General features: G+C 45.8%; 1 protein-coding gene, 1 long non-coding RNA gene and 2 other non-coding genes across 15 annotated transcripts in view; 1 reads left to right on the forward strand and 3 right to left on the reverse strand.

The window, feature by feature from the left end:
• Positions 1 to 9227, forward strand: part of LRRC75A (leucine rich repeat containing 75A) — a 57036-nt gene extending 47809 nt beyond the window's left edge. The window contains exon 4 of the mRNA XM_015646801.3: positions 7169 to 9227. Within this exon, the coding sequence (XP_015502287.1) occupies positions 7169 to 7739 (571 nt within the window). The 3' untranslated portion in view covers positions 7740 to 9227. The remainder of the gene's footprint in view (positions 1 to 7168) is intronic.
• Positions 2909 to 20286, reverse strand: LOC107212910. Of its 12 annotated transcripts, none has more exons than XR_004499827.1 (9): positions 19924 to 20276; positions 19325 to 19378; positions 18823 to 18893; positions 18569 to 18684; positions 18113 to 18208; positions 17393 to 17455; positions 15510 to 15623; positions 13678 to 13803; positions 2909 to 4430 (listed from the first exon to the last, which is right to left on the reverse strand). It is a non-coding gene; the product is annotated as an uncharacterized LOC107212910 (long non-coding RNA). The 12 variants fall into 12 exon arrangements; XR_004499824.1 differs by lacking the exon at positions 2909 to 4430 and adding an exon at positions 9233 to 12842 and having other exon boundaries at positions 12963 to 13803; positions 19924 to 20286; XR_004499825.1 differs by lacking the exon at positions 2909 to 4430 and adding an exon at positions 9233 to 13070.
• LOC117245316 lies at positions 18280 to 18353 on the reverse strand. Its single transcript, XR_004499915.1, has one exon. It is a non-coding gene; the product is annotated as a small nucleolar RNA SNORD65 (small nucleolar RNA).
• Positions 19006 to 19079, reverse strand: LOC117245322. The gene has a single exon (XR_004499921.1). It is a non-coding gene; the product is annotated as a small nucleolar RNA SNORD49 (small nucleolar RNA).
• Positions 20287 to 20378: the final 92 nt, after the last annotated feature.

Consider the following 20378-nt stretch of genomic DNA (forward strand, 5'->3'; position numbering starts at 1 on the left):
CACCGGTGGGTGCAGAGAGCAGAGGAAAAAGCAAAATATTTGCATGTTGTGTTTGAGCAGAGAAGCCAAACAGGCAGCCAGGGAAAATCCAGGGAAGGCTTTTGTGGTTTTCCTGCTCGTCCAGCAGAATTTGCCGAGCTGTGGGGATGGAGGAGCTGGGCAGTGTTTGGCTGCTGAGAGCAGAGGATCACATTCCTGCTCTGTAATACCCGCTTGGCAGCCAGCTCCACCTCTGCTCCCTGCTCTGTTTTCATCTCTGGGGGGAGCTGGGGGCTGGAATCCCCCGTCAGCAGGGAAATAACCTGCCAAAAGCAATGGAGAGCTGGGGAAGAGGGAGTTTGCTTTGGGCAGCCCAAGCTGTTGCCTGGATTTTTCCCTTTGTTTGGCTTTGCAGGAGCGGCTGCAGCCGCTTTCTGCTGCCTCTGGGCTCAGGGAAGGGGATCTTGAAATGAAATAACTGCACCAAAAACTGTGCCCAGCAGGAAAAGCAACCCACAGGGTGCCAAAAATTCAGTTTCAACCTCTGCTGCAGTTACAGAGGAGAGGGGCTGAGAAATCCTCTCATTGGAAAGAGAAAATGAAAAAGCCACCCCAAAAAATCCCTATTTCTTTTGAAGGCAGGGGCAGGGAAGCAGCAGTGGGTCATGTTGTGTATCCTGTTATTCCTCACTGGAGGGGAGCTGGGGGTACAATAGTGCCTCTGTTCTGCTGGGCTGAGGGGGACCCAGTATTTGGTGTTAATGTGAAGCAGATGCATCCCAGGGTTGGAATTTCCAGCACCAGGACAGGGAGGGTGTGAAGGAGCAGCCCAACATGCTCAAGGCTCCTTATCCCAAGGCTGCCTAATCCCAGGGATCCCATCCCAACCTCTGGGAGCCCTTGCAGGGGAGCAGGATGGCCACAAGAACGGGGTTTGCTTGGCCAATTTAACACCTGTGTGTTGAAAACCAGGCGAAACAAAGCTTTATTGGCTCGATAGATGTGCAAATTCTGATTAAAAACTAGCCAAACATCAGGTGAGAGGCTCTTGGCTGCCTCACTGTGTCCATCTCCTCTTCCTCTGGCTGTGCAGCTCCTCCAGCACAAATCCCTGGAAGTTCTTTGGGATATTCTGTGCTCTGGGAGGGTTTCCTGACCTCCCTGGATGTGGTTGGAGGCCACCAGCCCCACCTGGGACATCACAGATCCATCCCATGGCTCCCTGTCCTCTCCAGGGACAGGAGCTGCAGTTTTCCCTGTGTGGCAGGATCCGTGTTGGGCTTCACTTTGGACACCAGAGCTGTTGGGATTTTGGTGGGAAGGGCAGGATTTGGCTTGGAATAGGGACCTGCCAAGGACTGGGGGGAGAAAGGGAAAAACAGGGGGTGATGGCAGCTCCTGGCTCTGGAAAAAATCCCTTCCCAAGGAAGGAGAGGGACAAGCAGGACCCTGGGAGCCGGGCTGGCGGCTGCCTCTCGTGCTCTGGCTCTCATCAGAGCAAGAGGGGACCTCAGCCTGCCTAAACTCTTCCAAATGTGATCTGTGCTCCAATAAAATAAACATTTTAGGGAAAGCCAAGCCCCAGGCACACATTTTGGCAGCTGATCACTCCCTAATTGCAGGAAGAGCAGTTGGGAGAGGGTTTTATTTTTTTTTCATTTCTTTGGGTTGGTTTCTGATGAGAAAACTCGGCTGGAGGATCAGAGTTGAAACTTCTCTCCCCTCATCTCCCTACCCCTAAAAATCTTGGGGTTTTCCCCATTGTATGAATGGAATTCAACTTATTTTACAGAACAGGAAACACAAACAACCTCTGCAAAGTGTGAACCTCAAACCCTCAGCGAGGGCCTGGATACCGGGAGTTCTCCACAATTTTTTCCTGGATTTTTTGGTTGTTGGACAACACCACTGGCAGATTTGAGGGCTGGGAGAGGATTTTGGTGGGCAGAGGTGAATTGGAGCTGTTGCCTGGGTGTTTCTCCCATCCCAAAACTCCTCAGGCTCTGGAATGGGATGGAGATAATTAACACCAGCCCCAATTTCCATCTGCAAAACTCAATTTATGGTGAGGGGACAGAGCAGGAGCAGCCACACTCTCCCCTCACTTTTGGGGTCACATCCAGGCTGTTAATGGAGTCATTCCTTCCAAAAATCAAACAAAGCAGCAACAAAACCAAAGGGAGAGGCTGGAATTACGGATTTTAGGGAAATCTCCATCCTGCTTTTCCAGAAAAGTGCTGGAGTCCTGGCCAGCACTGCTGTTCTCCATCCCATCCCTCTCCCTTTTCTTTTTTCCTCCTCTTCTTTCACTTTTTTTTACACATGTTGGCAGCCAGTTGTGTGTTTTTATGAGCAAGTTATTAGGAATTTCTTTTCCTGTGGCCTCTTCCCTTTGGACACCGAGGGCTGAAAATGGATTTAAAGGTCCTTTTCCTAACCAGCCCAGCTTCCTCACTCCCTAGTGGAGAGTTGCTCATGTAAATCCAATAAAATTTGGGTATTTTTGTATCTACCCAATCATAAAAGTCCCTTTCCAAGAGTATTTCCAGCTTTTTTTCCCCCTCCTGTGTTAGAATTTGAAGAAAATGCTCTTTGTTTTATGGCAAACTCTCATTTATTGTAACACAAATCCTTATTTCGAGCCAGTTCTCTTCCAGGGAGTCATTTTCAGAAGCAATGAGCCCAACGTGTTGTTTTCCTTTGAATTCCTGATTGTTTTTCTCTGGGCATTTGTTCAAATTGCCTCTCCTGCAAATCCAGGTTCTATCAGCTGCAGCTCCTTATTCCTCTGGAGCAGAGTTTGTTGGAAAAATTCCAACAATTTCTGCATAAAATCAGAGGTTTGGGAGCAAATGGTATCATTGCAAGGATGATATAAATAGATTTTATTTTGGGGAGGATGGGATAGGAAAATGGAGCTTCAACAACAAGAAATTTACTTTTGTTTATTTCACTAAATTAAATAGAGTTATCATTACAGCAAAGCATTTTGATGGCTCCCAAGTGCTTATTTTTAGCATTTTGTTTAGCAGGAAATAAAAGAAAAAAAAAAAAGGGGAGGAAAATGATGGTTCTGAAACAGAGCAAGAACCTTTCCCTTCCCTCCCCAGCCCAAACCATTCCAAGAATCCACAGGTTTAGTAAAGAACTGTAAACCTCAGCTCCTGACTTTTATCCTTCTGCTGGGAAGGATTTATGGATCGAGACTTTCCTGATTCCATGAGCCCTGCCAGTCCCCAGAGCACAGAATTCCCTTTTCCCATCAAACACCCCCAGCTTCTGCCTGGGATGGAGGTGGGGCAGGCCTGGAGCTTGGTGTGGAGCCAAGGAAAAGGCAGGGATTTGGGGATTTGGGAATTTGGGAAGCTGTGAGAGCACAGAGCTATTCCTGGAGCAGCACAGGGGGTCACTGTGGGGATCCTGCTGCCACAGGCAGATTCAGGGACAATTTTAGCTTTCCCTTCAGGTTTGCTCTTAAGATGCTTAAAAATTCCTGTGCTGAATCCAAGGAACAGCCCAAATGTTTGGGGATTTTTTTTTTTGGAGATGCTGTTTAGGGTTGTGATTCCCACAGAGCATTCCCAGCAGTCACTATTATTCTATAAACAGCCAAAATAAAGTTAATTTTGATGTCACATGTCAGGGCCAGAGTGAGGAGCTCCAGGCTGAGCAACCTGCCCTTCCCAACCCCCAAAATCCAAGAGTTTGCAGGAGGAACAGGCTGGAATTTGGGTAGCACAGGGATGATGTTACAGCAGGGATGTCTGGAGTTTATGACATGAAAAGTGCAAACCTTGGCAAAACTGGGAAGGCTCTTGGAACAAGAAGAGAGAACAATAATTAATCTCCACTGGTGCTTTTTTAACAGCAAAGACTTAGGAATTTTTAATGAATTTACTTTAAAGCTCAAAAGGGGCTTTAAAGTTCCATATTTTGAAATTTATGTATTTTAAAAATCCTCTTTACCCTGGGAATCTCTAAGGAGGGAGATTTTCCCAAGCTCTGTGGAACAGAGGCTTCAAACTGTGCTGTTTATAAAGCTCCAAACCTTTGTGACCAAGGAGCTGGAGCAGCTCAGGAGCAATCACAGCAGTGCCCACACTGGGTGTGTGTAAACTCACTAAAAAAATGAGGATGAGCCCAAAGGAAGAACTTCCTGTCTCTAAATTTTGGAGAATTTGGCAACTCCAATTCTGGTCACTCCATCTGGGTGAATTGCAGAATTTTGTTTGCTCCTGAAACTCAGTTAGTCCACAGCCAATTTTTTTTTATTTTATTTTTTTTTAATTCTACCATGATTTTAGATGTTCTCAGCCACAGCAGTTCTCTGTCCACCTGGGACCTCCCACAAAGTCCATGATCTCAGGGATATCCCATGGCTGGAGGTTAATTTGAGCTCCTTTTATCCCCTGAGAATTCAGTCTTTCAGCATCAGGAGGCGTCCTCAGATCCTGCATTAAGAGGGATGAAAAAAGAACATTTTATTCTTATCTCCTTTTTATCCATCCATTATATGGATATATTATATATATATATATAATATGAAATAATACAGGATATTCAATATACAATATATTATAATCTAAGTCACATTCCCTCTTTAAGCTAAATAATTGTATTTATTTGTCTTGATTCCTCCTCTGAGGGTGGGGATTCTCAACCCTTTACACAAAATCATCACTGAATTTGCAGCATTTCTTTGTATTTCTTCCTTTCCCAAATCTCTATTCCAGTGTTTGACTGCCATCATTTGGAACAGGGATTTTGAAAAAGCACTTTAATACTGATCCTTGCTACCACCATTATTTCAGGACAAATCTTTTATCTCAGGATTTTACCTTTTTTTGTTGGGCTGGGTTTTTGGGGGGGTGACTCATTACACCCAGTAATGTTTCACTGACATTTTCATAAATAGTTTTCTCACCAGGTGTCTCTATAAATTTCTTGCTGTAATTCCTCATTCTCTGGGGCTGCCTCTTCATTTTCCCTGAGCTGTTCCTTTGCCTTGCAAGGAATTGGGCTGAACATCCCAATTTTCCTTCAGAACACGACACATATCATGATTTGTGCAGCGCTTGAGAGCTGTGCCATGAATTTAAACCAGGAGGAAACCCCTTTCTTTTAATTCCCTTTGATCTAAACATCAATATTCCTGTTTATGACAACATTTTCTGATCTGATTCCATGGGGGAGAGCTTTTAGCTCAGCGTGAGCGTGGATAAATCAGCATCCTGCTGATGAATTGTGTGAGCTTAGTGAAGGGCTCTATTCCCAATCCTGGTGTTATACTGGGCAAAACCCCAGCTTGGGGGGAGAAAAAATTAGTGTTTTCCCTATGGAACAGCCTTGTAAAATGTGAGGATGAAACCAAGTGGGTGTAACTGATCCCCCACTAAAGCTCAGAGGGATTTGTTTAATAGTTAAGGTTTTCCTCCTGAGATTTGGGGCCGTTCTGTGGCCAATTTTTATGGCAGGGCTCAGAGCTTTTCCAGCTGTTTGTTAACATAAATACCCCCCTGATTTCCACGAGCTGGCTCAGAACAGCCACGGGACTGTTTGGATGAAATCCTGTTTGGGGTTTGTTTGTTGGTTCCCCAGGGACAGGAGGGCAAAGCCTCCCCCAGAACAAGCCTAGGGCCACTCTGACCTGGGGATTCAGGAGAATTTTTTGCTCATCAGCAGGGTGAAAAGGCAGTTTGTACAAGAGACTCAATCTGTTCCACTGGGTATCAGCTAAATCCCTCTCAGGGGGGAAAGGATAGAACCCCAGGGAGAAATCTCCTTTTCCTGGCTGGCAGAAATCCTATGCACGCTCCAAGAGAAAATACAAATGTGCAACAATACTGAAAGCAGCTGAAAACAAGAAAAAAATTAAAAAATAGCTGAAGCTGTCCCCATTCCCCCTTTGTTATCTCCTTAACTTTGTTTATTTGAAGCCACACCAGACATCCCACAAGAAATTACAGGAAAAAATGGATAAAAACAGGATCAACCCCTGGCTGCGTTTTAGCCATGCTGTTAAATGGTTATTCCTGATTCACAGGGTACTCTGTGCTTTGTTTGGAGTGAGATGCTGCTTTGGTGCTCAAGGACTGTAAGAGAAGAGAAATTTGGGGTTTTTTTAGGTGGGTAGAAGTGGTTACTGAGGCATTACCTTGGTCCCACACGGGGCTGCTCCCAAAAAAAGGATGTGGCTGTAGATATCCAAGAGAAGCAGCTGCCAACACCAAATTGCAGCTCTGGATTTGGAGCAGCTCTGGGTTTAACTGGAACACAATTTATGGGCGTGGATTTTTTGGCCAAAACTCACATTTCCCCCCTTTTTTGGAATTTCTGGGCATCACCCCTCATGGGAAGCTTTGAAAAACCACTCCCAGAGCAGCCAGAGCAGCAGCATTACAGAATTCTCCACAGCATTGAATTCCTGGGCCATTTTAGGAGACACCTGAGGCCACCAAGCTGACACAGCAGTCACAGGGCTCCTTCCACCTCCTCAGGTATCCAGGATAATTCATTAACAAACCACCCTTGGCACCTGGTTTGCCAGCAGAGCTTTGCTGGAGATAAATTCACCTTCGAAACTCCAGCCCAGCTCATGCTCATAAATCTCTGTAGGGCCATTGTGAGAATAAATGTATTTATCTGAGGGTTTCTTGTAGGGCTCATCTCCTCTGTGGTGAGACTGAAGACACCACAGGTTTCACACACTGCAAATGAGATCAAACCACCGTGGAGGTGTCTGTTCTTCATTTGCTAAGCTTGGGGTCTCAGTTTCCCACCTGTGTAGCTGAGAGGACAAAAAATGTGTCCTCCTGCTTAAAGAGCTTCCTGATGAGAAATGTCACACAGCAATTCCTGCCTGTCTGATCAAGGGTTTCCTCACCCTTTTTTTGCACCTTTAAAATCAGCAGGAAAGGCTCTGAGCAGCCAGGATAACCTTTCTGTTCCAGGGGTTGTAAAAATGAACTTTGCACTCCTGAATGATGGGGTTTGAATGTGGGCTCCTCACGAAACCTTGAAATGTCTCTGTGACCCCCAGCAGCACAGACACCCTCTAGAGAAGATCTCTTGGACATTCTCCATGAACCCCAGCTGAAATCCTCCATGAAATCTCTCCATAACTCCCATTCTTGCCCCCAAACAGAGCCATCCCCCCACATTAACCCCCCTGCCCTTGCCTCCCCCGCAGCTTGAAGGCCGTGCTGATGGGGAAGCCCCAGGACAACACCGTGGACTTGTCTGGCATCCCTCTGACCCTGAAGGACCTGGAGAGGGTCACGTCCTACCTGGAGCACAGCTCGGAGCACATCGACACGGTGGAGCTGTGCTTCACCGAGCTGACGGACGAGATGCTGCTGCAGCTGCTGCCCGCGCTCTGCGGCCTGCCCCGCCTCACCACGCTGGCCCTCAACGGCAACCGCCTCACCAAGGCCATCCTGAGGGACCTCACCGAGACCCTCAAGGACCCCAAGAAGTTCCCCAGCGTCACCTGGATCGACCTGGGCAACAACGTGGATATTTTCTCGCTGCCCCAACCCTTCCTGGTCAGCCTGAAGAGGCGCTGCCCCAAGCAGGGCAATTTGCCGACCATCCTGGAGTTCGGGGAGGGGCAGGTCAGTGATCTGGAGGGGCAGGAGGGGCTGGGGGACAGCCAGGAGGACCTGAGGGCTGGGCCAGGCCAGGCTGGCAGCACGGACTCGGAGCAGACAGACAGAACAGCCAGGGCTGGGGAGCTCCCTGCTGCCACACCACAGACATGATGTCCAGCCCTCGGGTGGGCACCTTGAGCAAGGATGACTTAAAACCTCCGAGTTGGGGGGGTCTGTTCCCGCTCCTGGATGCTCCAGGAGTCCCAGCCGCTGCCTTCCCCCTGTGCCACGAATGTCAGAGATTTTCTTCTCGAAGAACACATAAAAGTGATCACGTAGAGTGTTTGTATTTTCTAAAAGCTGGCCAGGTGTTTTGAAGCATTAGTGGTGTGCTGTGCTTTTGGCTCTCTCAGAAATGCATCTCCAAGGGGCTGCAAAACCTCAGAAGGGCAAGAAAAGGGAGCAGGGATGTGCCCAGGCTGTGCAGGGAAGGGCTCTCCTTCCTCAGTGCTGGATTTCAGCTGCTCTGATGGACAGACAGCAGCCACCCCAAGGGGACCTGCCTGGGATAAACCTTCAATGCTTCCCACTCCTGACTTCAGGAATCACTGGTGAGAGGCGTGGCTGCTGAGACACAACAAAAATCTGCTCACACACAAACCAGGGGTTAAAAATCTGCTCATATTAACCAGGGGTGCTCCTCTCAATATTGTGAGCCCAGCCCAGGGGGAGAGCTTTGTTTTCCTGAGGCAGGGTTAAATCCCAGCCTGCACAGTGCCTGGACAACAAACACCCTCCAGCCTTACCAAACCCAGGCTGGCACCTGTGCCTGCCCAGGATTTATTCAGTGAAACCCAGCTGTAAAAACTCCTGAGCTTTTAATGGGAGCATCTGATCCATTCTGGGAGAGACACACAGGAGGCTCAGGAGCATCACTGACAAAAAGAGACCGTGGTACTGAAGGGTTAAAAGAGGTAAAACAAAGCTGGGGTTCATCTCTCTCTCACTGCCACACAGCCAGCTGGGATTTAGAGCCTCAGAAAGCCTTGGGGTCACTTGGCTGTGGCTGTTGCCCCCTGGACCAGAAGTGCTTCATTTCTAAAATGTTCCAGGTGTTTCTAAGACAGGGGTTTGGGTTTATTGCATTTTCCATGGGAAATGGATCACCCCAGAGCAGCAGTGCTGGAATGTGCACTTTGGCTTTTTGAAGCCAGAATTTCATTGGATCCCAAACCTGGGGGAGGGCAGGAAAGTGGGAAAAACTTCCTCTCCTTCGTGTTCCAAGGAGGAGACCTGACTCCCTTTGCAGAGGGAGCCTCTTTCTGTCCCTTCCCCTGAGCAGCTCCCAGCTTGGCTTTTTTTGGGTGCAAACAGACTTTTGGTCCCATTGGCTCTGTCCATTTTTCCAGAGGGGCTTCAGGCTGCCAGTGATTGTTTGTCCTCCATTTACAAGAAGGTAACTTAGAAAAAACTCTGCTACTTTTAATACATTTGGCAACACTCAGTATGATTTGCATGTATCCAAGCCTTTTTCTTTTCCTTATTGTTGTTTTGTTTTGTTTTAATTCTAACTCTTTCCAACAGGCATGAAAAAAACAGAAAAAAACTTTCCAGTGAATATGGAATATTTCTGTTTGAAATAAAGGAGCTATCCATAAGCAAAATAAATGATAATGTTTAATAAAGACCCAGTGCTGAATTTTTCCTCTGTCCAGGTTGAATGCCCAGGAAAAAAGAGAGGACAAGGCAGTGCTGAGAGCTGCTGGAGAAATAAAGAGCTCAGTTTATGGGCTGGATTCTTCAGGGTGGGTACAAGGTGGACACAGAAGCATCATAAAAGCATCTTTTAAATTTTAATATTGCCAGTGTGTGAAATAATGTGGGAGAAAGGAATGCTGAGAGTGGGGTAGTGCTCCACAGGGTGTTTATCTCCAGTATTAGTGCACTGAAGGAAAAAAGGCTGTTTATTTGCAGCTCTGTCCCAGCAACAAACCATGGGGGCCAAGGAGCTGGGGGGAACATAGGGGGATTTAATCAAGAACAAGATTTCTCTTTGCAGAAAAAATTAAAAAAAAAAGAAAAAAAAACTGCAGCAATTCCTTCTTTCTACCCAGGTACCTCAGTACTGGGCTCCTCTCCTCCTCATGCACAGCTCAAGCCCCTCTGCCTGTTTAAATTATTCCCCTCCAGCTCAGCTTCCACCTGCTGGGAAACACATGAGGCCATGGAGAAATAATTTGAGTATCTCCAAAGAGAGATCCCAAATCCCACAGCCTTTGCCCCGTGCAGGTGCTGCACTGCTTGAGCCACCTCTGCTCCACTGGTGCTGACGATATCCCTGTGCCCAGTGAGGATTCAGCCCTTCTGAGTCAGAGAAAGAGCTAGAAAGGGATTTTTATCAATGCATCCGTGCATGCTGGAGGATGCACCAAGTTACTTTCATGGAAAAAGGGGGAAAAAAGCAGAGTTGTTGTAGAGAGCGTTGGTTATAAAAGCTTTGGCTCATCAGTGCCTTCCTCGCAGTGTGGATTAGTTCAATTATCCACTTAGTGCACTTCAGGATAATGATGATCCTGTGGGCTCAGCACAGAGTGGGGTTTGGTTGGGTTTTTTTTTAAAGAAAGCAAAGTGAGACGCTTCCCTTCCCAGCTCATCAACATCAAAACAAGCTCAGGGCTCACTCCACGTATAATCAATGTTCCCTGGGCTACACTGGGCTGCTGCTTCGGGTCAGAAGCTTTTAACTGGCCTTAGATGAAGGATTCAAGGACTGAAAATCACTGCTGTTAGAATATTAAAGCAGAATGAGGTCATTTCTTGTCAAGGAAGGGAGGAAAGGGCCACCATAAAATAAATAAAGCATAAAACGCCTCAGCCTGGCTTGGTTGGTTCTCTCTCCACCAGCACCACAGCTCTGCCTGGGCATGAAGCAAACCAGTCTGGGGAGGAGATTTATGCCCTCAGCAACAAAAATGTAATTGGAAATCATTTTGTGCAGATTGAGGAGCCCACAGCGAGGGGAATAGAAACAGCAGGTGGGGAATGAGAGAGGGAGGAGAGAGGCATGAAAGGGCTGGAGAGCTCCTTCCAGCTGGGTGATCTGGGAAGAGTTTGCACCAAACCTGCCTGTGTTTTGAAGGTGGTTATTCATTTAAAATTAAGGTTACATTCCCAGGTGATGGTTTGGAGCAGGAAAGAGGGCTGGGAAAAGTCACCCCCAAGCAGGGAGTGTGTGGGAGAGTAGAGGGAGACACAGAAACACTTCTGGGGATGTCCAGAAGCTCAAAATACTTAGGCCAAAAGCATTGCTGCTGCTCAGGGGCAGAAGTCAGCAAAATTGCCCAAACACCAACCTTCCCCAGGGGAAGTGACCTAAAAAAGTGACCAAAAGTGACCTAAAGGATAAGGGGATGACACAGGAGGCAGCAATGACCAGGGACTGCCCCAGGTGGTGCCACCACGCTGGGTTATCCCACTCAAACTGCCTTTGGAGAGGAGCAAAAACCTTCCAGGGCTCTCCTGTGGTTCATCACCCCTCATTTCAGCAGGTTTGTGAGCTCATGCTCAGAAGCACTTGTGTCCTGGAAACACAGAGTCCTCTGCTCCATTAGCTGGGATCTGCTATTGCCAAGGAAACTAATTGACCTTATTAGCAGAATTCACATATCAAAGCTTAGGAGAAAGGGGTAAAAACAACTGACCCAACCTCCACAGTGAAGTGTTCCATGGTGAGATGAAATCTCCTCCTGACCTCTCTGGTACGAGGATGTCGTCCTGTGATCCCACTTTTCCTGCACTCCAAGGGAGTTCCTCTCTGCCTGGGGGACGATTTCCACCAGCAGGCTGTATAGAGCAAGAGGAGAGGAGCTTTCCAGATCTATGAAATGTCTTTAACAGGAAATTCTGAAGGACAGAGCCATCCCTCACAGTGCTCTGACTGCCTCCAGCCAGGCTCCAGTCTCACTTCCTAGGGGGGGCCCAGCTCCAGGCACATTAACATTAATATTAATTAATTATCATGAATAAATGGATGGATAATCCCTGGCTTGGAACAACCTGGATTAGTGGGAGGTGTCCCTGCCCACAGCAGAATGTTGGAATGAAAAAAGCTTTAAGGTCCCCTCCAAGCCAAACCATTCTGGGATCTGTGTTTCTGTTAGCACAGGGTTTGTTCTCAAGGAGGAACACAAGAGCTTGGCTCACCCAAGCTGGCACTTCAGGAAAGGTATTTTGGAATAAAGTGTCATCTTTTTATGTGACAACTCCATCAGCCTGTGGCTCAATTACCCCTGATGGGTGGGGAATTGGAGGTGCTTTGTTTCCAGTCCTTTCTGGCAGTTCTGGGCGTGCATTTTTTATCTCCCCCTCTGTAAATACACAGAGACACAGCTGGCTTTACCTTCAGCTCAGTTGATGGTTTTACATAAAACTGAAGACCTGATTTAATAGAGTCAGAAAAGATGCAACCTGTTCACCACAGCCTTTAATTATGTGTGCAGTTTGCTGAGTTTTCTTGGCTCCTAATAGCTTATTGATCCTGTGGCTTCTGGGCCATCTTTCTTCTTTGCTGTTTTATTAACTCAGTCTGAAGAGAAAATAAACCTGTGGGGATGAGCAATCCCAGCCTTCAGTGAGCCTGGTGCACGTGGCAGCTCTCAGGGAGCTGTTATTGGAAGGACAAATAGATTTGAGGTTTACAAAAGAGGAGAGAAATATTAATATGTAACTTGTTGAAGCTTTGGCCTGGGCATTTATCACTGGGTTTTCAAGGTGTGTGCTGTAAAACCACTTTATTCCTGGCTCTCCCTGTCAGCTCTGGTCTTCTCCAGGGAGAACCAGGGTTCCTCTGGGTCTGGGCAGGGCTTTGGGGAAGGTGCTTAATGATTAGGATTTTGCAAGCAGCACTCACAGCCCTTCTAAACACAACCTACATAATTAAAACCACAAAGCATCTTACTACAGGCCCAAATTCCTGAAATAGGCATACAGAGACTCAGGGATGGATGGAAAACAATGGGATATTGGGCTACACCAGATGTGGAAAATGCAGCTGCACAGTGCAGGAATGAGCTTCCTTTTGACAGCTGCTCCTTGTAACTCACTCCAGGTAAGAGCTGCAATTCCAGCTCCTCAAGAAATGAAAAATAAGGTGTTAAAGAATCAATCACACTGGTACCTGCTGCCCCAGAGCTCTGACTCCTGATCCTACAGGATTCCACTGATGGGGAACTCTGCATGTAGAGGAACAGGCAGAAAATCCTAGAGGTGGACAGGCTGCAAACATAGAAAATAAAAGGTCTCTGCTTGGGGCTGTGTGCATTTACACATCACTTTCCAAGAGGAGGACCTTGCTATTCCTTTTTTTTGTTGTTGTTGTACCTTCACAGTTCCCACCTGCTTGTTAAATGATCACTTCCAAGGCTCAGGATTTTCCCAAGCTGTGCTTTCCTGCAGGCTCAGAGCTCCCCTCCACCACAGGCACAGAAACAGCAGAGCTGGGAGCTGAAATGCAAATATTATCCTTTTTCTGTGCCAACCCCCAAAATGGGCTGAACTTCCAGGGCAGGGGCAGCCACAAGCACAGAGCTGTCCCCTCACCCTGGAGTCACATCCATTCTTCAAACCATTTTGGTGTTGGTGATTCTTCAGCCCCATTCTCCTCCCTGAAACCCCTCTTTTGCCTCAGCTTTAGCCTCTGACCTGTTGCCAAATGACACCACGTTGTTGCTGTCATCTCCAAAGACCTTTTTGAAGCACAAAAGCAGCACCTTTGAAATCCCTTGCCCTTGATGCAGCTCCTGTTTTGCATTTCCAAACAGCCTGGCCCTGACACAGACACTTTATTTCACCTCCTGCAAGCACAGAGCATCTTCCTCCAAAGCACAGCAGCAAACAGGCTGGTGGGGAGGTGACTGGATAGATTAAATTAAATTAAATTCAAAGTGCAGGTACCTTGGTGCAGGAGCTTCTCATCACTGTGCATTTCAAAGCTCCCACCTCTCTCCCAGCTTTGAAACAATTCCCATCATCTTCCCAGCAGGAATCCCCTGGATTTCACTCAGCACAAAGAGTTTATTATTTAGTGCCATGGCTGAAAGGAATAAAATACCTGATTTGACACAGTTCAGGAAAATTGCTTTATCCAATGACTGACCAAATCCTCTGCCTGCTCTCAGCACGGCTCCAAGCTCCAGTTCCTTATCTGTAATGAGGTGATGTGGAACACTGCAGACTGCTGCAGGATTATCAGATGGAGGCACAGATGTAAAACATTTATATTGGATATTTTAGCTGCTGCTGTTGTTGTGAGCTGCATCAAACAGCTCACAGATCACCCGAGCACCAGCACTGCACTTGCTATCTGATAAGGGCCAATAAACAAATTATCATTGGTACCACTATTATCTTGACTCAGGTGTTTATTAATAAAGTTTCAGCTATCCAGGAAAATATATTATTTTTTATTATGGCTGATAACCTCAGGCTCAGCTGGAAGTTTGTCTTTAATGTGCTGTTAAACCTCAAGCCTATACCACTGTTCAGTGATAACAGCACCCAACAAACCCAATGCCAACACTAACAAACCTTTAGGTGCAGTTTGCAAAGAAAATCAAAGCTGGAGTAACTCTCCTACATGATCTGGGAAAGCACAAGCAAGAAAGCAATTAAAAAATCTGGGAAATAAATCAAAATGATAAAGAAAACCAAGGAGAGCCCAGCAGAAAGCCATAGGCAGCTTCAGAAACATCAATCATTATTTGTTTAGAGTTCGTGTTGCAGCTGTGCTGTACAATCATTTTACCACAAACCATTACAAACAACAACAAAAAAACTGTTATGGAAAAAAATCCAAGTATTGACTTGCATAAACTAGCAGGAGTCTAACAAACAAAAGTCTTAATTATTGGAGATTAAACTTTTAACATCTCTATTTGATTAAAACAGCAGGGATTTGAAATCAGTCTCCACTAAGTGATTTTCTCATTTGCATTTTGTTCAGGTTTCAGTTCCACACAGGTGCTGGGGGTGTTTATTGAATCAAAATCCACCTGGAGCAGGCACAGCCTGGCAGGTCCTGAGCTGCATGGGAGGGAAAATAATGAAGGGCAAATCATCCTTTAATTTTATTAAATAAAAATAACTTTTAATTCCTTTGGCTCCTCATCACACTCAGACCAGGCACACTTTGGGGTTGGGACCATGACTGCAAGTTTGCACAGCATCAAAAACTGAGCCTTTGCTGGTCCAGCCCTAAGAAACATTAATTAACAGCTAATTAAAGAGTGACATTTTCACTGTGTGTGTGATTCTCTACATAGTAATGAAAGCTGCAAATCTTATTATACAACAGGAAGGGAACCAGCAGTAAAACCAAGTTTCCCCAAAGAAGCATCTTCAAGGCTGAGAAAATCTCTTTTTATTTCAAATGCTCTGAGCATGGTCACTGCCCCATCTTGTGGGCTCAAGTGTCAGGAGGCAAAGCAGGACAGATGTTACTCTTTGAATTAGAGCACAGGAGCAGAAAATGCTCCATGTTCTTTAAATCAGCCCTCCTTGCACACCCTAAATCAAATCCCACCTGTCCAATCCCCACCACGTTCAGCAGTTTTAGGATGGGTTCATAACACTTGGGCTGAAACTGATTTCAAGCGTAAAATTAAGGCACTAAATTCCATGAAGTGACAAAGAAGGGGAATGTTTGTCCTAGCAGAGCATTAAATGATGCATTAACCTTGTCCTTTTTATAGGAACATGTGAAATGTGCTCAAGTTCTGGCAGCACAAGGTCAGTGTGGTGCCAGAAACATCCTGAGCCTGAAAAAGGCCAAAGACCCCCTGGTTATTTTGAGTTTTTGCTCTGAGCAGCTCAAGAGTTGCTGCCTGTGGTATTTCAGAAATTAAAACAAAGCATTTGCCATTCTCTATCTGGGAGAAAACAAACCTGTGACACTTTTCTTGCACAACACCAAAGTTCTTCCTTGCTGGAACACAGCAGCTCCTTTGTGCCTCACTTCTCTGAAATGGAGTTGGAAAATTAACAGCTCTTCCTCATGCTCTGAGGGGAAAAGGAGAGAAGTGTCAGAATTTAGGATTTATTGAATTCTGCAGAGCTCAGACACACAGCATATCCCTTCCTCCCTTCTAATTAAGTAGATACAGCTCAAACTGCCTCAGCTGGCACAGCAGCCACCAAGCCAAGAGAGAGCTCCTCTTTACATTGCCATTAATAGCTGGGATGTATTAATTATAGTAATTTATGGCTTTGCATGAGTGATTACTCTCGTGCTGATGTAGATATGATTGCTTTACAATACCAATCAAGAAATAAGGATGATAACAAGCATTTATGTGAAACGTGAAGCTTGTGATTTAGTGAGGGAGCAGCGAGGCAGCTCTGCCCTGTCGATCCCTCTCCTCCTCCTCCTCCATTCCAGCCCCTCTCCATCAGCTCCACAGCCACAACACGTATTTTGGGGATAATCTTCATGTTTTCTCTCAGTGATTTGAGACATGGCATTGCCATCTCTCTTATTGCTAAAAGTTGGCACTCGGCCATTCTTTGCTTTGCTGCATATTTTCTTTCTTTCTGCTTTAATCTTTTCATCTATTTTAGATTTATCCGGGGGTTGTTGGCTGCTGTTGAGTGCCAAAGGGATTCCTGCCAACTGTTCTTTTTAAACCTTTAGAAAATCCAAAATAATTGTGTTTTAAAACCAGATTTTTGTCTGCTGTTTATTCCTCAACACTAAGTTTTAAGTGCTCCAAATGTAATCAAAACAGAATGGTTTTATTTCCGCTCCCCTCAAGCGCCATGAAATGATCTGTGCTCCCCTGGAAGATCACAGTAAAATGTTGAGGACACTTGTTTTGTTTGAAAGGCACCATTTTCTAACAGAAATAACACTTTTCCATTCATTAATCTCAGCAAAAACCCAGCCTGTTAGAGGATCCCTGCTGAGGAACTTTGGTTTTGATTAGAACAATAAACAAGTGATGCTAAAATGAAACTCATGAATACTTCTCTCCAACAGATACCACCAACTGCACCCTCAATAAACCCAGATAAATTCAGTATTTAAGTTTTCCCAGACCAATTTTGCTCTGTTTCAAAGAGAGTTCTAACACTAGAAAGCAAGAATTATAAAACAAGTTGCAGCAGACCTTCCTTGAGCAAATTAAACAGCTCATTAAACAATTTGCTGGTTATTTGTTTGCTGAGGGCATGTGGCTGCTTTTACCTTCATGGTCTGCAGATTCACATTTTGTAAAATGGTGGATTCCTTGTGCTTTTTGCTCACTTTATACCCATTTTTATTCCCAGTGCATGTTATAAGGAATATCAACATGTTCTAATACACAAGCTCTTAAAAGCAGGCAAAAATAGTGTTGTTTCTTTAAACACTGGGAACAGAATGTAACTTCAAATTTTATTTAAACCTGTTCCTCATACTGCTCAAAACCTTTCAGATAAAGAGCAACTAATTAATTCCAAACATGTTTTACCTACTCCATTGCCCAGGCTGAATGTTTTTTATTAAGCCCTGGATGTATTACAGTAATAATTATGGGAAAACAATCCAGGTTAATTTACCTGCATGTTTTAAAACCAGGTTTCTCTGAAAAACTCTTAATCTTGTCATTTCTGAGTACTGACTTTAAGAGAAATTCCTGAAATTCTGCATTTAATGCAATTTATACTTCAGATAGCAGAGCCACCTCTGCTTTTGAAGGGACAGGGACACTGCCCTGTGATGCCACATGAGCAGCACCAACTCACAGCACCTTTCAGGGACAATAAAAATTGAAAGCAATTCAGATCTTCACCTGGAATCCAGTGAAGTCAATTCCAAACTCTCCCACTTGGAGCTGTGAACACTGTGATCCCACCTTGGCAGAGTGACCATAGGCTCATGAGGAATTAAGTTTAATTATGAATTAAATTTTGCAAAGAGCAAAAAGCTTTTGCAAAAACCACACCCTAAAATCTTCCACTTGCTGACACCAAGTGGGCAGAGGGCTCAGCACCATCAGTTTGGATGTTTAGGAGCACTGAAGTGTTGTAACCTGCCAGCTATACTGACATAATTAAGCTAATTGGGAGTTCTGGCCTCAAATGCTGGGTTTTAACTTGTTTAAAGCATCTCCAAGTTCCCAAGATTCCCCCTAATTCTTGAACTTTGCCTCTGCAGGAGACTTTAAACTCAGGTTTGAGATCAAAATGACAAACAAGCCTGCAAACAAGCTACAGATGCAGCTGCCTTTGCTGCTCAGAGTATTTAAGGGCTGATCTTTGCAGTAATTATACTCTTGGTGTCTTGTTTAAACTCTAATTACCACACTAAACCCTACTGGCATTATCTGCAGTAAACACTCTGCAATCTGGGTACATCTTCACCATTTTACAGCACTTTGTAGGAGTGCCCAGTGTGTTTATTAAAAATGTGCTGCAGAATGCAAAGTCATTCTTTAATGCAGTGACAGAACACAATGTTTACAAAATACTTTAATAATGTATATGTAATAAAACACTTTAACTGTCACCACTTTGTAACAGGCAGAAAAATGTGTCTACACAAAATCCTCAGGCTCAGGTGTTTTGTTGGAGTCCTTCTGCCTCAGAGACGTTTCCAGCAGCACCACCTGGAACACAGGAGCAGGGTCAGGTAACCAACCTTAATCATCATTAATGGATTTGTTAATGAGTGAGATATCATCAGAAAACCTTTTGTTCACCACCAGTCAATCTGCCGGTAATTCCAGCAAGTTTGGGTTAGTTTCATCACATGATATCAAAGGGAAACTGGTACATTTGCTGTGGCAGAAACAAGATTTTTATCCCTTTGTCTACAGCAGAAACAGCTGCTCTTACACATTTACTGTCTGTATTTTAGTCCAAGTTGGTTTTTTTGGCCTAAAACTTCATAAATTATACATTTAGAGCAGAAACACTTCTGCAGAAAAGCCACCACGTGCAGCTAAGAGCACAATAAATAAACTCACCCAGCACTGTCCTGCTCTGCTGTGTCAGTGCCCTCCACAGGACTCGTGAAGAGCTGTCACTTCAGTGGGTGCACATCAACAACCAGCACGTGGCAGCAGAGACCTGCAGGCTCTACCTAAATACAGCAGGAAATAAATATCAGACACACAGAATTATGGAACACAGGTTTAGTGAGAATACACATCTCAAGCTCCCTGTATCCTGTAAACCTCATTCTAAATTTACATTTCAGCTGGTATTGAATTCTACTCACCTGCACATCAGGGCCAGCTCCCCACCTGTCCCCTGTCCTCTTGTGTCACATCCACGTGGGAAGGCCAGGCTCTGCAGGGGAAGTGGGACAGAAGGACACAAAGGTGAGATGTTTTCATGGAGAGAAAGCATGGTGGGTTCTAGAGGATGAATTTCGAGGTCCAAGCTCCTGTGTGTAGCTGCATTTCAGACCAGAGTCAGGGTATCGTCAGTTCTCGCATCTGACGGCACTTCCTATTCAGGGTTATCATCATCAACAGCCATTAATTAACTCCTCTAATTAATCACTCAAAACACTAGCTTGTATCTCAAACACTCATACAATCTCCCCTCTGTGTATGAAGCATTAACTCTTAACTTGTGTGGACACAGAATCAGTTTTAGTGAGTTTTTATTTAACTTAAGGTGTAATTTGCACAAGTTATTTTTCACATGTAAAGGCCTGGAACCTCTTAAACAACTTCTCACACTGTAATTTATAGAAAAAAACCCAAAACCTTTACCTTATTCTTTACTTCAAGACAAGAAGTAAATTACCATTCTTATTCTTCTTTCTGCTGTGGAAGTAAAACCAAGAGAAGTATTAATAGAATACTCTTCAGCAGTATAAAGTAGCTTTATGCAGGGGAAAAACAGGAACAAAACCAGACCCTTGTGTCCAACTCTGCTTGCCCTTCCACCAGTGTTTATGTTGATATGAATCACTGGATTATTTATATCGGACAGCTATTAGTAGTCAGCAATCCCCTCTATATAATTTTTAATCAGGAAATTTATAATTATGTATATTTAAAGTAGCTTAAGTGTGCAGCTCGCAGGATTGCATTTATCAATAGGGCGATTTTCAAATTGAAATCGCAAACATTCCAATGCTGTAGAGTGTGATTTTTAATCACACAGAATAGGCCTGGCACACCAGAAAATCAAATAAGAGACCAAACTGCTGAAACAGCGCCATAAAAACCGATGGCTGGCGCTGGATTCCGAGCGCTCCCCACAGCAGCGTTACCTGCACGGCCCTCATGGAGCTCCGGGCAGGGCTGTGCCGGCAGCGTGTGATCCCCCACACACAGCCGAGCCCGGCGGAGCCCTCCCGACTTACCGGGGAGAAGCTTCCACAGCCCTGGCGGGGTCCCGGCGCTGCCGGCGGGGTCGCGGTGCCGGTGTCGCCTCCATGGCGGCCTGAGGGACAAGGGCCGTGAGCCGCCACGTGCGGTGAGGCCGCGGCCCCCCCCGCCCCTTCAATGGTGCGGCCCGGTCCGCGCGGCCCAGGCAGGCCCGGCGGCCGCTACCACTGCCGAGCTGGGGGAGCGAGGGCTTTAGCTCGTCACGGGTATGGGCGCTCTGCTCGGCAAGCCGGGCCTGCAGCTCCCCGCTGCCCGCCCGGCAGGCCCCGAGCCCGGCTCCGATCGTCCACATCTCACCCGCTCCAAGGGCACGAAGAAAAAGGCGGGAGTGTGTTCGGCGACCGCTTATAAAGACTTGGGCCGTACCACCCCGCGGCGGGGGTGGGCAGTGCCATGGCTCCACAGGCGGGGGGGGGTGCGCCGAGGCTTC

The sequence above is a fragment of the Parus major genome, chromosome 19 (assembly GCF_001522545.3).
Source record: "Parus major isolate Abel chromosome 19, Parus_major1.1, whole genome shotgun sequence".
NCBI lineage: Eukaryota > Metazoa > Chordata > Aves > Passeriformes > Paridae > Parus > Parus major.